The sequence below is a fragment of the Protobothrops mucrosquamatus genome, unplaced genomic scaffold, assembly GCF_001527695.2.
Source record: "Protobothrops mucrosquamatus isolate PMUCROS unplaced genomic scaffold, P.Mucros_1.0 scaffold_84, whole genome shotgun sequence".
NCBI lineage: Eukaryota > Metazoa > Chordata > Lepidosauria > Squamata > Viperidae > Protobothrops > Protobothrops mucrosquamatus.
Genome location: NW_015386160.1, coordinates 632,248 through 647,620, shown reverse-complemented (window position 1 = coordinate 647,620; position 15,373 = coordinate 632,248). Strand labels below are relative to the sequence as shown.

The 15,373-nt window shown below is 39.0% G+C and overlaps 2 protein-coding genes across 2 annotated transcripts in view; both read left to right on the top strand.

The window, feature by feature from the left end:
- Positions 1-3,015, top strand: part of CSNK2B (casein kinase 2 beta) — a gene marked incomplete in the record, with an annotated part of 6,561 nt that extends 3,546 nt beyond the window's left edge. Inside the window, 3 exon segments of the mRNA XM_029283825.1 lie at positions 511-586; positions 903-1,092; positions 2,376-3,015. Of these exon segments, the coding sequence (XP_029139658.1) occupies positions 511-586; positions 903-1,092; positions 2,376-2,466 (357 nt within the window).
- Positions 3,016-7,499: 4,484 nt separating this feature from the next.
- LOC107286018 (galectin-1-like) lies at positions 7,500-11,422 on the top strand. The gene is made up of 4 exons (XM_015814308.2): positions 7,500-7,588; positions 9,504-9,580; positions 10,686-10,857; positions 11,213-11,422. The coding sequence occupies exons 1-4, from the start codon at positions 7,580-7,582 to the stop codon at positions 11,357-11,359; spliced, it is 405 nt and encodes a 134-aa protein (XP_015669794.1). The 5' UTR covers positions 7,500-7,579; the 3' UTR covers positions 11,360-11,422.
- The last annotated feature ends 3,951 nt before the right edge of the window (positions 11,423-15,373 follow it).

Genomic DNA, 15,373 nt, shown 5'->3' with positions numbered 1-15,373 from the left:
GCCGGCGCAGGGGGCGGAACCACGCATGCACGGCGCTCCCGGGCAGGGAAAGTCCTCGACTTACGACCGGTTGGGTAGTCCTCGACTTACGACCGGTTTAGTCCTCGACTTACGACCGGTTGGGGTCGCAGCATTAAAAAGGTTGAGAACCACTGATCTAGATCAGCGGTCCCCAATCTTTCCGGCTTTGTGGCCTGGGAGGGGAGGAAGAGAGGGGATGATTCTGCAGAAGCAGTAGGTGAGCGTGCGGATTCACACAGCTCCATTTGTGCAAGCAGTGGGCATGCATGCCTGCCAGTCGCATAAATGGAGCCTTGCACACTCGAGCATGCTCACCCACCAGTTCTGTGGCCCGGAGGTCGGGGACCCCTGATCTAGATGATTTAAGTTAGTTGGCAAGTGCAGCTTCCTTAAAGATTTTCCTTAAAGATTTCTCTGTCCCGAGTCAGCAAATTAGTTCTTTATGGAAAGATTCTATTTTCTATACTTTTTCTCCTTCTCTATTTCTAGCTTGAGAAATACCAGCAGGGAGACTTTGGATACTGCCCTCGAGTTTATTGTGAGAATCAGCCTATGCTGCCCATCGGTGAGTATATTATGGAAGAAATGATTCAGAGCTAACGTATGGGGGTCTATTTTATAGGAGGAGATGAAGAAAAAAATTAGACTACAGAATCAGGGTGAAAGAGTAGACAGATTCAGTCATAGGATGCTTTCAGTTCAGGCACTTTTATAACTAAATTCTCGAATCATCTGTTTTGCAAACCTGCAAACTATAGATCTGGGGACTGTTGATGGAAATCAGGTCGGTAAGTCTGTTCTGGAACCCATATCAAGCAACTTCTTTAAATGAATTTAATTTCTGAATTCTTATCTTACTATTGTTTGTCCTTCATTGTTAGGTTTGTCTGATATCCCAGGGGAAGCTATGGTCAAACTGTACTGCCCCAAGTGTATGGATGTCTATACTCCCAAATCTTCCCGCCATCATCACACGGATGGTGCGTATTTTGGAACTGGTTTTCCTCACATGTTGTTCATGGTGCATCCTGAATATCGGCCGAAGCGACCAGCCAATCAGTTTGTGCCCAGGTAAGGCCCCATCAAATGTGTCATAGGGTATATTGAATAAAAGTTTGGTTATCCCTAACGTTATTGCTGCCACCCAAAGAAGAAAGGACGTAGTAGCTCCCTAAATGAAGGATCGTTTCATTATTAAGGATAGAGTTGCACTAGAGACTTCTCAGACAAAGTGGAAACCTCTGTGCTGCTGAAAAGACTTGAAAACAGGTCTATTTTTGTGTTGTCAGGGCTACTTGCCTCTGTTGTCAGAGCTCATAAATTCTCCTTTCATTCCTAGCCAGAGCCTGTGATGTTATTGTTATGGTCTCCAGAGATTCGGTGAATGTTGAAACATAGCAATGTTAAGCAATACCAACAGGCTCTCTATAAGGGCTGGCTGTGCTGCTTCCCAATACTTCGCTCAAGAAGAGGTGCAGTTCAAATCACTGCTAAGTGTGAAGAAACAGTAGAATGGAAGTAAAGGGTTAATAGGATGCTTCCCTATAAAGAAGGAAGGCTGGCCAGAAGCTAAGAGAATAGACAGCCAGGGAGTGTAAGAGAAACAGTCGACTGTGATAGGTTAAAAGAGAGCAAGGAAATGGAAAGAAGCAGTATAAATAAAACAGGCAGATACTGATAGTTCTTGTGACAATTTAAACAGTTATTATATAATAACGAAAATATATTCTATAATATACAGAATAGTATGTTTTTATTAGATCAAATTTTAACTGCTTATAAACAACTAATCCTCTGAATAAATATAACGTAATAACAATTCTCCTCCTACTCCAAACCCAGTTTGAGATACTATGCTGCCAGAAAAAGAGAAGAATCTCAGTATAGAAACCTATCATTATGGGGAAGGTTTTAAAGTATATTTTTTTTTCCTCGAAACAAAATCACAAAGTACATCTGAGAATGTTGCCTTTTGAGAAGTGTAATAAGACTTTATCCAGAGAAAATATTTTATTTTCTTCTAAACCACATGTGCTTTTTTTATCCTTAGGAAGTTAAGTAACTTAAGCCAAAGTTATTTTCGTGAGGCTTTTAGGTATAACACTGAGCCGATTTCCACTTCTATCAAATTTCACAGTTAAAAAAAAAATTCTAAGATTCCTTATTTGAACCAAATTCATTCATTCATTCATTCATTCATTCAAATTTAATTTGTATACCGCCCTTCTCCCATAGGACTGAAATCTAACAAAGTCTATATATACTTTAACTGAAAATATATGTTGGTTATTTGGGCAAGACTTTTAAATCTTCCATCCCATCCTACTTTATTTTAACTCCTTTATTTCTTTCAGACTTTATGGATTCAAGATTCATCCTATGGCTTATCAGCTGCAGCTTCAGGCCGCCAGCAATTTCAAGAGCCCAGTCAAAACTATCCGTTGATCTTCTGTATCCAGGTGCCCAGGATCCTTCCCTGAAAACTTACTTTACTCCATTCAGGGCTGCTCATACTTTGGTTTTTGGTGAAGTCCCCTATGGACTGTTTGTCACTTTCAGCCTGATTTTTAGTCTCATTTCTGGTTTGTGGTTAAAATGAATAATAAAACAATTTCTGTTAATTCCCAGAAACACAGACTGTGACAGATACATTCAGTAGTCAATTTGAATGTCATGATTTTGTGAGGCTTTTTTTTTTCTTTTTTAGGAATAAAAAAAATAAAAAATGTAAAAGGTTAGAATTAAGGGTTGTTTTTTGTCCAAGGGAAAGGACTAAATTGTGGCAAGGAATGCTATAGAAAAAAGTAAAGAATCAAAGAAAAAATACATGTGATTATACTAGAAATACAAACCTGAAAGCACTGAATTGGTTTGGCAGAATCTCAGATTCTAAATTGTAAATGTAATATAACCTACCAGTCGTGCATTTTTATTTCACAATAATCGTCCACTTGAGTATGTTTATAAGGAGCATAAATAGACTTTTAAATAAATAAATAATTTTGATTGAGTTAGAAATATATTCAAAATAACTTTATTGTCGTCATTAAGCAGCAGAAAGGAGTGTAGTGGAACACGTGATTAGGATGCTGGGTTGGAGGTTAGCAAGCCCACGTTTGAAACCTGAGTGCTGCTGTGTGGCAGAGTGAGCTCCCGTCATTCGCTCCAGCTCCTTGACAGGGACATGAAAGCAGCACACACACACACCAGGCAATGGTGATGTCACCGGCTAATCCTTTCATCCCGGAAGCGCCTTGAACAGTGTCCCTGACATGAATGGGACAGGAGGACCAGAAGAAACAGTTATATAAGATTTAACTTGGAAAGGAAAAATCAAACTAACAAGAAATTCTGCGTTCTGGGCACTCTGTGTGAATTGCCATGAGGGAAAGGTGAATTAGAAATATTTAGTGAGAAGAGTATTTCTAGCAGAGAGCATCATCATTTATATGCCCAACCTATTTGATGTGTGAGCTGCTGTTATATTAAAGAGAAGCTGTATTTCCTGTCAAATTATTAACAGTTTAATTGTATATCCCTCTAAGTTACTATTCCTCACTAACTTATCCTAGGGAGCACCATGCTTTAAACTAGCTCTTCACACTTTGTACAATAGGAAATTCAGTGGCCTACAATGCTTTTGCTTTATCCATATTCTGCAATGGTGCTGTTGCCATCACATCTATTGTTGCTGACTGTGCTTTCCAGTCACGTTGCCCAAGTCACTTATGGTGACTCTGGGTGGCTTAGGGAAGTAAAACCTCAAATACAAAAAGCAAGAAACTCTCATCTCTCTAGTGACAACCTTTTGCAGAAGGTAGGTATGTGTTTTAGCCAGGTGACTTCAACCAGGTGCTAGGCCATTAGAATTTTTTTTCTCCCCTCCAATTCCATAGAAATGTTGCTTTTGGTAATTGCTATAATTGCTCTCCCTTTTTTCTTCCCCAGCTTCTCTCATATTTTCCCAAAGTGAGTGATATTGCCATGTAGGAAGATTTCAGGTTATCTTAATTCCTGCAAACAAGGTTGATCAAGTAGGAGGCTAGGCTCCACCTCAGGATTGCAGAAAGAAGGAATAACTGGAAACTAGAGAGATGAAGGGTGCAGTAATTCATAGGGATAACATCTCATTTTTTAATAAAATAAATACCTGCTAGAAGAAGGGCTGCAAATTCCTTTTATGATATTTTTGCTGATCAGCCTTTTTAGCTAAAATGAGCTAAAATAATCCAACTCACACCTTCCCTTCGGGAAATGCATGGATGCCACTGGATCATTAAAGGAGCATCATCAATCTAAGTGGTTCTGCAACACTGTCCCTGCAATTCCAACTTTCTAGTATCTCTTTTCCTTGTGCATTCTTGAGTTTTGTATCTCTCTGGTTTGGGAGAATATCATAACCAGTAGATTTTGGTCTCTGATTTCACCAGGGATATTTTTAACTTATCCCAGGCCCCCATCTCAACAGTTAAAGTGAGAATTCTAAATGTCTAAAGTCAGAATTTTTTCTTTCTCAAATATACAAATTTGATAAATTAGACAAAGCTTTAAATACATCTAAATCATGAAGCTAAAAACTATTTCACATGTGTGAAGCTTGCATACTGGGGAGGAAGTGGGCTGCATTCATCTGAATAACAGAATTTTTGGAGTATATAATACATTTCAAATTAGACTTCTCCCATTAATTTTTTTTTAAAAAAGCACAGGAGGGGAACTGTTCCCCAAATGAAGTGAAAATGCTTCCCACAATTTTGATTTGAGCTTTTGTCACTGGCATGTTCTAAAAAGAGAGCATGTTAAGAAAGGCCTTTGAGCTTAAGGATAACAATTACCAATCCAACTAGGGCAATTCAAGACAGATAATGATTTTTCTTCAGTCAAAAATACTCATTTTATGATTTTAATAAAAACTATCAAGCTCAACTCAAGTGTTTAATCTTTAAGGTTCCATGATTGACTAAATTGTAGTAAATAGTAGAGCAAAAGCTCAGCCTGAATTTCAGTGTTGCCTTGCTGAATCTTTGACCATGAACAAAACCAGCTTTGCAGGATCTGATCTTGAGTCCGTCCCTGGGACCAGAGGTTTGTTCTTCCAAGCTTTCAGACTTGTGCTAGAGTCCATCCTCAGGGAATTTCTGGCCCTAGTGATCGATTCAGATTGGGTCCTGCAACATTATCCTGGGACATGTATATTTGCCTTCATTTGCAAAACCAGCTTTATTTCTAATGACAAAAAGAAGTAGGGCTTAGAAAATAAACTCCCCCCCCCCAGGAGTTTGATATAAAACTGATACAGAGCTGCAAACAAGGATGGCTTTATTATTTTTCTACTATAAAACTACAAACCCTTGGGGGGAAATAGAAGATGGTAATTGCATTTGCTTTTATTAAAAAACAGGAATATTTTATTTGTAATAACATTCTCCCATTCAGATCATCAAGTCTTGAGCTTTTTTTTCAACTCTGTTGCAAGCATAGATGCTTATATAGTGATAGCCAGTAGATCAAACTCTTTAGGTGTAGTTTTTTAATGTAGGCTGGCTAATCCAATCTTAGTCATAAATATAAATGCGGTATCCACAGTGCTACAAATTGGAAATTCAGAGTTCACTCTGCTAAATAAGTACCTAGAACTTAAATAGCAACCAGTGTTTTTATTTTTGCATTTTTGATGGGTGCTTTCTAATCATTGTTGACTCTTGCCAGGTGCCTGATGCATCTCCCAGCCTGGTGCCTTAAGCTCTACACTCAAACTATTTGTTTTAACATTGTGAGCATTTAAATGCAGAGTAGGCAACCTATCTTGATTTATTTCAGATATCTTAGAGTGCAGCTTCCGCAATCACCACTGTGATTGTGCTGATTGAAGCTGATGGTAGTTGCCCAAAACACACGGACAACACTTGATCTCCAGCAAATTCCAAAAAGAGTTGAACATACGTGGATTAGTGATCAACCAAATAAACTCAAAACACTATCTGAGCACGTCTGCAATATTTGTAGGTGCATTTATGTGCAGGAGATAGTGGAAGAGCAGTTATGGGGTACTTTCAGCCACTGGTCTTAATTCTTTCTGGTCACTTGACTGAGCGATTGCCCCTTAGATTTCAACGAGGGAGATTAGATGATAGATGGATAATTTTCAGCAACGAAGTGTGAGCGACAGCATCTTGGCGTCCAATAACAGTGAACTGAAACGGTGTGAAAAGGAAAGCGCCTGGAGTGACTACAACTCCCGACATGCCCCGCGATTAGATTGAAGAGCCTTGTTGCTTTCAACCCAGCTAACGGGAGAGGAAGTACGAATCTCAACAAACTGATCCGTTTCTCTTTTGCTTGGTGGCCGATCGGTTGCTCGGACGATCAGAGGAGGTGGAACCACATGGACTGGGGAAGCCCTGAAGAGAACGGGGCAATGTGGACCCGGGATGATTTCCTGGCCTGCAGCAGACAAGCGCCCTACGCAGGATTTGCACCTGACTGAAACTTAAGAGTCTTTCACACCATGCTGACCGGCTTATTTGGCTTTCGGGCAATGGCGGATGGACTAGCATCTCTTTCTCTCTATAGCCAGCAATATGTTTACCATTTTTATACGCCTGGGCAAAAAGGAATCTGTAGGGAATCACGTCCAAAATTTTCCGTGCGGTGTAAATCCCTTTTACTCTTAAGCCCGTCTCAGCGATTCAGCAGATAAATATTGAATGCGTTATAGTTTAAATCTGCAAATCTGGATTTAAGGTCTTTATTTGCCTTGCCAGAAATCTTAATGATAGCACTAATATTTGGGGGGAATTACAAAACATTATTTTTTAAAGAAATCTTGGCTATTTTCTTTTTTGTCTTTCTTTTCCTATCCGCTAACACTTAATTGAAGTTTTCAGCTGAGGTGCCCATTCGCTTGCAGTTCTGGCTGCAGTCTCTTCACACGGTTCTCTTGTAATTATTTCATTTAATAGGAATAATTAACATTTCCGCCTGCGATCTGCGTAAAACCTGGTGCCCTTTGCAAAAACGCACCCCCTCCCCTTAAGAGGTTCTCCTTGGGCCATAGAATTGCAAATCTAGACCCGCAGCCAATCCGCAACACGCTCCGAAAGGCTGCTGGGAACTGTAGTCATATGGCTCTCCTTTTGCCTCCCCAGGCCATAAAAAACATTCCTGGTATGATCAAGAGGAATTCTGGGAGTTGTAGTCTAAGTGGACTTTTCTCTATAAAAAAAGATAGTTTTTTCTCCAAGCCAGGAATAGGTCGTGGAGATTGCAAACATTTTTATTACTTCTATTTTTTAATGTCTATTTAACACACGTGTACGCACACGCCCTCTCACCGCTCCGTTGATGAACGCTCATATCTCACCTGGAAAACGCTATAGATCCGTTTTTCCATCTCATTAATTGGTGCTCAGCGTTTCGCTCCTGATTGGCTGGTAGTAAAAAAAGCACCTGCAGCTGAAAGCTATTTCAAGATTGCAGGGAAACAGCCTGGGACGATCACGGGTGTTGGTTTGATTTGCGGAGCGTGCTGCGATTTCTCTGAGAAATAGACAAAACGATGGCAGCGGTGAGTAGAAAAGGCAATGTAGGGTTTTGTTTTTTTTTCTGGACTCCAGAAGTGCTGGTGTTGCGAAGCTGAGAAGTGATGGGAATAATATGATTATACTGTTTAGAGCGGTGTTTTTGAGGCTTGGCAACTTGAATACGGCTGGACTCCAACTCTCAGCATCTCCTAGCCAGCACGGGAGTTGGAGTCCACCAATCCTTCAAGTTGCCCAAGTTGAAAAACATTGCTTTAGAACTTTGGTGTAAAAAGAAGTTAGCATTTTTTCAGAAGTTGAAAAGTTACATGGAGTTCCTGTTAAAATGTACTAAAGAGAACATTAAAGGGAGTGGTCCATCTTGGTCAGATTTTTGTTTTCCCAAATTGGAGAAAAATGCACCAGGGCAGCTTCCTTCCTCTTCCACAGCCCTGGTGGGAGAGTCTACAATGCGGTGTTTCTCAATTTTGGCAACTTTAAAGTGGGTGGACTTCAACTCCCAGAATTCTGGTAATTGAAGTCCACCCATCTTAAACTAACCAAGTTGAGAAACACGGCTGTAGTGCATCAGACACTGAGGGTAATTGACCCAGCCTGTTGGGTTACTTTTCCACATTTTGATCCAATCCATTCTGAGAGTGTTGTGAATTGAATATTATCCTTATGCGTGTGTGTGTGTGTGTGGGGGGTAATTGCTTTGGATCTCTAATTGTTCTTAACAAAACCTGGCTTCCCATTGTAAGAAAAGGAGAAAATATTTTTTTTCTCTGCAATATGCATGATATGTAAGAACGTTGTCCTATATTTTGCATAAATGCTTTGTACTTTCCAAGCTAAACTATCTGAAATTGCCTCAATTACTTGATCACCTGGGTTTCAACACAGCTACAGTTTCATACTGTATTGAATTGCAACCTTGTTTTTCTTTTTTTTTACATAATTTTTTATGGAAAGCTGTTTGTACTGAGTTTCATGTATACTAGATGTTTTCTACCTATCTAGGATAATTTTATTCATAAGCAATTAAGTTTACAGGACTTAGCCTAAACAAAACCACTTTCATACATTACGCTAAACTTTAATTCGGTTTGCTTAGCTTTAACATGTCCAACCTAAACATTTGTATAGCAAATTGTAATAGAATGTGAGAAAGACCTTGAAATGTGGAATGGTCAGATAAGAGAGGGCATATCCTGTAGTCCATAATGGGCAGAGAATGAGGCTCAGAGGGGACCTTCCTTAGTTTCTCAGACTGTAAAGGAGACAGAGAAAATTCCTATTTTCAGAATTGCAAGATTCTGTTAATGTAGCTTTACAACAAAGTATGACTAGCTATCTAGTCACGTCTACTCTCTGGTCTATTTGGGAAAACTAAGAAAAATAGGTCAGTATGATGTACAAATCTAGTCAATTGTGGTTTATTCATGAAACAATGTGAAATAAAAGTGATGTGAGAATTTGGCTATGGTCTATAGTAGAAATAGAAAATTTGTGGACACTCTGAAGTGGGTGGAAAAGCAATCTTAGGTTTCTGGGAAAACACTTCCAGAATTTGTATTGCATGTAATTTTTTAAAATAACATCTGTTTAGTGTCTTTTAATCTCTAAACTAAAAATAACAAGGGAAGCACATCTAAGCATAAAAGAGGAACAAGTGCTTTTTGCATGAAAAGAACTATTTTCCTAAAAACAATCAACTTGAAAAGTGCTTAATATATCATCTGCTGCTCAGAAAAATCCTGCATATTGCTTTACATAGAAGTTTTGTGTAAAGAAAAAAAAAAAAACAAGATCCCCAGGGGAAGTTTTTTTTTTCCTGATTTTTTCCCCTGTTCTTTCAATTTTTATCACTAGTCATGAGATAATTACAGAATGTTGATTAATGTCTTCTGTTTTGGGCTAGAGGTTTGGTAATTCTCACCCCATGCTCTTCTTTTTTAGCAACTGGTTGCTAACATGAAAATCAGGTCTGGTGACTGCATCAAAGTAAAAGCCAAGATAGAAATAGATGCTGAAAGGTTTGTCAATAATAGAATTGTAGTTACATTACGAAGAATGTGGGGTTGGATGGTTATTGGGTTGAATTCATTCTGTGTTAAAGGGACTCTGAATCCATTTCTGTTCAGTGGATACCTGGACCTGTACATGACCTTTAAATGTATCATTCCTTTGGTGTAATTTTTTTGGAGAACCTGGGTAGGTTTTTTTTTTTTTAAAAAAATGTCACAATTGTCTTTACATATGTAATGATATTCCCTTAATGAATGCCAAATAATGTAAAATCCTTCAAGGACTATAGTTCCAAGTCATTTAAAACACAGAGAAAATGAATCATATTGGTCTTTAAAGTGAAAAAAAGTTTGAGCTTGGAATTGTTCTGCAATTCAGGTTGTTTTTTTTTTGCATGTGCATGTGGAGTACAAGCATGATGTGATTTTTCAAATTTGCCAACTTTAAGGTGTGTGGATTTCAGCTCCCATGTTTGCTGGCTGGGGAATTCTGGGAGCTGAAATCCACATACCTCTTGCTGATATTGAAAAATACTGATCCAGGGAAGGCAGGATGTTAAAATTTGCCAGGCACATAGAATGAGAATGGGAACATGGTTTGGCACATCAGGTCTAACCTTTGAATGACTCAAAGGTCCAACATAATAATAATAATAATAATAATAATAATAATAATAATAATAATAATAATAATAATAATAATAATAATAATAATAATAATAATAATAATAATAATAATAGTATAACAGTATAATAATAAGGAGGGACCTTGGAGGTCATCTAGTCCAACCCCCTGCTCAGGCAGGAAACCCTATACCATTTCAGACAAATGGCTGTCCAGAATCCCAAATTACTCTGAGGGTAATTGCTGGACAGTTATTGTAATGCAGTCGGACTGTATTTTCTACTCTGGAAAAGAAAAGCTTAATTCTCTCCTATGGAATTGGGAAATAAAGATGAAAGTACAGAGTAGCCTTGCAAGTAGGGCTGCTCTGGACATCTCATCTTTATGGTTTCTTTTTTATACTTGCACATGTACTGTGGATGTAGAGGTCTGAATATGACAGTAGAATTCTTGAACTATCTACTAATGATCAAAACTTGTTCTTTCTAGTTTTGCCATCAACTTGGGCCTGAATGAGTCTGAGCTGGTCCTTCACTACAACCCTCGCTTTGAGAGCCGAGGGGATGTTAGGACCGTCATTTGCAATTCCAAATCGTGTGGAGAATGGGGTATGGAGGTCAGGGAGGCAGCGTTCCCTTTCCAACAGGGGGAAGAATTCAAGGTAAGAAAAACTTACTCCTCCACTTGGCATCTTCCTGATGTGTTCACTTCAAATCTCAGCATGGCTATCAGACCTGGAGGGCACCAAATAGAGGAAAACTGAACTCTACAATTAATCATGCTCTTGCCTGTTTCCCAGGGTTGAGAGAGGGGGACTGGCCCAAAGTCACCCAGCTGGCTTTGTGCCCAAGCTGTGATTAGAATTCACAGTCTCCTAATTTTTAGCCTAATGCCTCAAAAATGACACCAAACTGACACTCTCTACACTAAAGTCTCTACACGCTCTCTCGTGAATCTTATAGCAGCTAACAGTATAATAAACCATCTGAAGAGATTTCCTTTTTGATTTCTTCCAGCTCTTTGTCTGCTTTGATGCCAAAGAAGTCACTGTGAAAATGCTCAAGGGCGAGGAAATGAAGTTCCCAAATAGGTTGAAACTGGATACAATGGAATACTTCTCTATTATTGGTGATGTTAGAATTAAATCAGTCAGATTTGATTGATCCCAACCCTTGTTTTGCACCCAGAAATAAAACTTGCATGAATAAAGTGAAACTATCCTGGCATGATTCTGTCATTCAATCTTTGTTTGTCTGTAGAAATGCTGGTTTATAGTTCCATACTCCAGGGCATAGTATATATTTTGACTGACAGGATGCAGGAAGTGTCAACAATGTACAGAATAGTTTGCCTCAAATGGGAATCGCTGGAATTAGATTCTATGAGCTCTTTATAGTTTACAATATCATCATAAATATTGTGTTTTCTTCTGTTGTTTTCCTGCCAATCCCCCCCCCCCCATCTAGCGGAATAGACTAGCCTGGGGTCCTGCAATCTTCATAGCTGAGTGGAGATTTGAATTGTGGACTTAATTTTAGGTTATTCCCTACCACTCACAGGCTATTGACCCCTGGAGGTTTAGAATAGAATGGAATGGAATTGGAATAGACCTTGGAGGTCTTCTAGTCCAGCCCCCTGCTCAGGCAGGAAACCCTACAAATGATTATCCAATTTCTTGTTTAAAACTTCCAGTGTTGGAGCATTCACAACTTCTGGAGGCAGGTTGTTTCACTGATTAATTGTTCTCATTGTCAGGAAATTTCTTCTTAGTTCTAGGTTGGTTCTCTCCTTGATTAGTTTCCATCCATTGCTTCTTGTCTTTCCTTCAGGTGCCTTAGAAAATAGCTTGACTCCCTCTTCTTTGTGGCAGCCCGAGATACTGGAACACTGCTATCCTGTCACCCCTAGTCATTCTTTTCACTAAACTAGACATACCCAATTCCAGCAACCGTTCCTTATATATTTTAGCCTCCAGTCCCCTGATCATCTTTGTTGCTCTTCTCTGCACTCTTTTGGTGAGAGTGTTTCTAGCACAGAACATCATCATTTATATGCCCAGCTTATTTGATGTATGAACTATTATATTAAAAAGAAGTTGGATTTCCTGTCAAACTACAAATACTGTAGAAGATAGTAATTGCATTTGCTTTTTTAAAAAAAAAATAGGATTTTTTATTTGTAATAACATTCTCCCATTCAGATCATCACGTCTTGAGCTTTTTTAACTTTGTTGCAAGCATAGATGCTTATATAGCAATAACCAGTAGATCAAACTCTTAAATGTAGTTTTTTTTAATGTAGGCTGGCTAATCCAATCTTAGTCATAAATATAAATAAATATAAATGCAGCATCTACAGTGCTACAAGTTGGAAATTCAGAGTTCAAACACTGCTAAATAAGTACCTAGAACTTGGATAGCAACCAGTGTTTTTATTTTGTATTTTTGATGGGTGCTTTCTAATCATTGTTGGCTCTTGCCAGGTGTCTGATGCATCTCCCAGTACCTTGCCTGGTGTCTTAAGCTCTACACTCAAACTACTTTTTTTAACATTGTGAGCATTTAAATGCAGAGTAGGCAACCTATCCTGATTTATTTCAGATATCTTAGAGTGCAGCTTCCACAATCACCACTGTGATTGTGCTGATTGAAGCTGATGGTAGTTGCCCAAAACACATGGAGGACACTTGATCTCCAGCAAATTCCTTAAAGAGTTGAACATACTTGGATTAGTGATCAATCAAATAAACCCAAAACACTTTATTTAAACGTGTCTGCAAGATTTGTAGGTGTATCTATGTGCAGGAGATAGTGTAAGAACGGTTATAGGGTGCTTTCAGCCACTGGTCTTAATTCTTTCTGGTCACTTGACTGAGCGATTGCCCCTTAGATTTCAAATTGAAGACACGAGGGAGATTAGATAGATGACAGATGGATAATTTTCAGCAACGAAGTGTCAGCGACAGCATCCTGGCGTCCAATAACAGTGAACTGAAACGGTGTGAAAAGGAAAGCGCCTGGAGTGACTACAACTCCCGACATACCCCGCGATTAGATTGAAGAGCCTTGTTGCTTTCAACACAGCTAACGGGAGAGGAAGTACGAATCTCAGCAAACTGATCCGTTTCTCTTTTGCTTGGTGGCCGATCGGTTGCTCGGACGATCAGAGGAGGTGGAACCACATGGACTGGGGAAGCCCTGAAGAGAACGGGGCAATGTGGACCCGGGATGATTTCCTGGCCTGCAGCAGAAAAGCGCCCTATGCAGGATTTGCACCTGACTGAAGCTTAGAGCCTTTCACACCATGCTGACCGGCTTATTTGGCTTTCGGGCAATGGCGGATGGAGCGCCGAAGAAGATACGTTTCTTAAGGCCCCTTTTAAAGCCGTCATCCTCTTTTAGCTGTTGGCCTTGAAAGTTGCGAGATCCGCAATAATACCGAATTACTCCTTTTCTTCAAGGGGAGGCAGTTCTAGCAGATCAAGCAATTGAGGGGGGTGTGGGGGACGTGCAAGGGGGCGGTGATGGAAGAGCAGCGTTTTGCGGAGGGAGATACGGTGGAAGGGGTGATGGTGGTTCCCTGAGTGGGATTGGATGCATTCTTTTTTTTTTTTAATTGAAAATTTTTAAAAGTTTTACAATATAACTCCCCTCCTCCCCGAAACCCACCCTTCCCCACCCCCTCCCTCCCCCCCCCGACTTCCCAGAGCCAATCACAGGGTTAACAATACAATAAGTATACTCTATCTTACATTATATCACTATTAAATTAACAATTCTATAACATCCTTTAACTCTCTTCTAAACAAACGTATTAAACACTATAATTATAACATCTTATTACTATTTAAAAAGAAATAAACTACATTAACAATCTAAAATTTACTCAAAAACCAAATGAAACTTTTTAGTTCCATATTTGTTCTCAATATAATCTATCCATCTTCTCCAAACCAAAAGGATTGGATGCATTCTTGTGGCGTCCAGAAAAAGATGTGAGGATTAAATGATCGATCTCAGTAAATTATGCTAACAGGAGACAGGTGTTTCGAGAGGCACTTTGCATTTGAAACGCTGAGGAGAAAATCCAAAAGTTGCGAAGGTGCCCGGAATTCTTAGCTAAGCTAACCCATTTCTGCTGAGCGAAATCCTAACCGTTGTCAACCACGTTTTGGTTCCCCATAGTCTTTTTCTTTTGTCCATAAGTGTGTTATGCAAAATCTCGTCTCTCTCTGTGTGTGTGTGGTGGACAGAACCCTCCACTATCTCTTGCCCAGTGTGTATTTCTGTGAGATTTTCTTTGGCCAATGAGAGCCAAATAGGGCTCCGAGGCATGTCCCTCGGTTTGCTAGATCCCAATTCAGCAACCGAGACAATCATTTAAGTCAGGATTTATTTGAAAAGTTTCAATTAAAAAGATTTCCTTTTTAGAGGAGAGGAACCTGGTACAAAGGCTTACTTTACTTTTATTGTTTGCAAACAAAAAAAAATCTTCAAAGAAAATGTTGATTGGTTTAGGAAAAGTCATCTGTCCAGTTACATCATGAAAAATTAGACATCCAATAATACGTAAGCATAAGGATTGAAAAGAGCATTGTATTCTGAATAAAAGCAAAAGAAACAGGCTGAACAGGAAATCTGTTTTTATCTGCAGTGTATCAAGCACTTTGGCAAGGTCTTGATTTCTAAAAGTCTTTTTACATTCTTGTTAAATTAGACTTAAGGCCATTTATTAACAATACATTTAAAAGATAAGATAACCTTTATTGTCATTTTTTTTTACTGTGGGCACAACGGCACACATCAAAAATGAAATTTAGTTGCCCGTTCTCAAAGTGAACACATACATGACACACACCTAAACATCCTATGTACAACATATGTATAGACCCACACCCCTACATAGACGTAACAAATAAATATTAAATACTGTCCAGCTTGAATATATAACGGAAGGAGGAAGCTTGAGAGTTCACAAGTTTATTTATTTATTTATTTATTTATAATTTAATTTATACCCCGCCCTTCTCCTCATGGGACTCAGGGCGGCTAACAGCCTCATAAAAACTACAATACAAATACAATAATTAAAAGCCGAATTAAAAAGAAATATTTAAACAGGCCGATCAATTAAAATTATCCTTAAAAATCCCCTGAAACTTTAAAATCATTAACAAT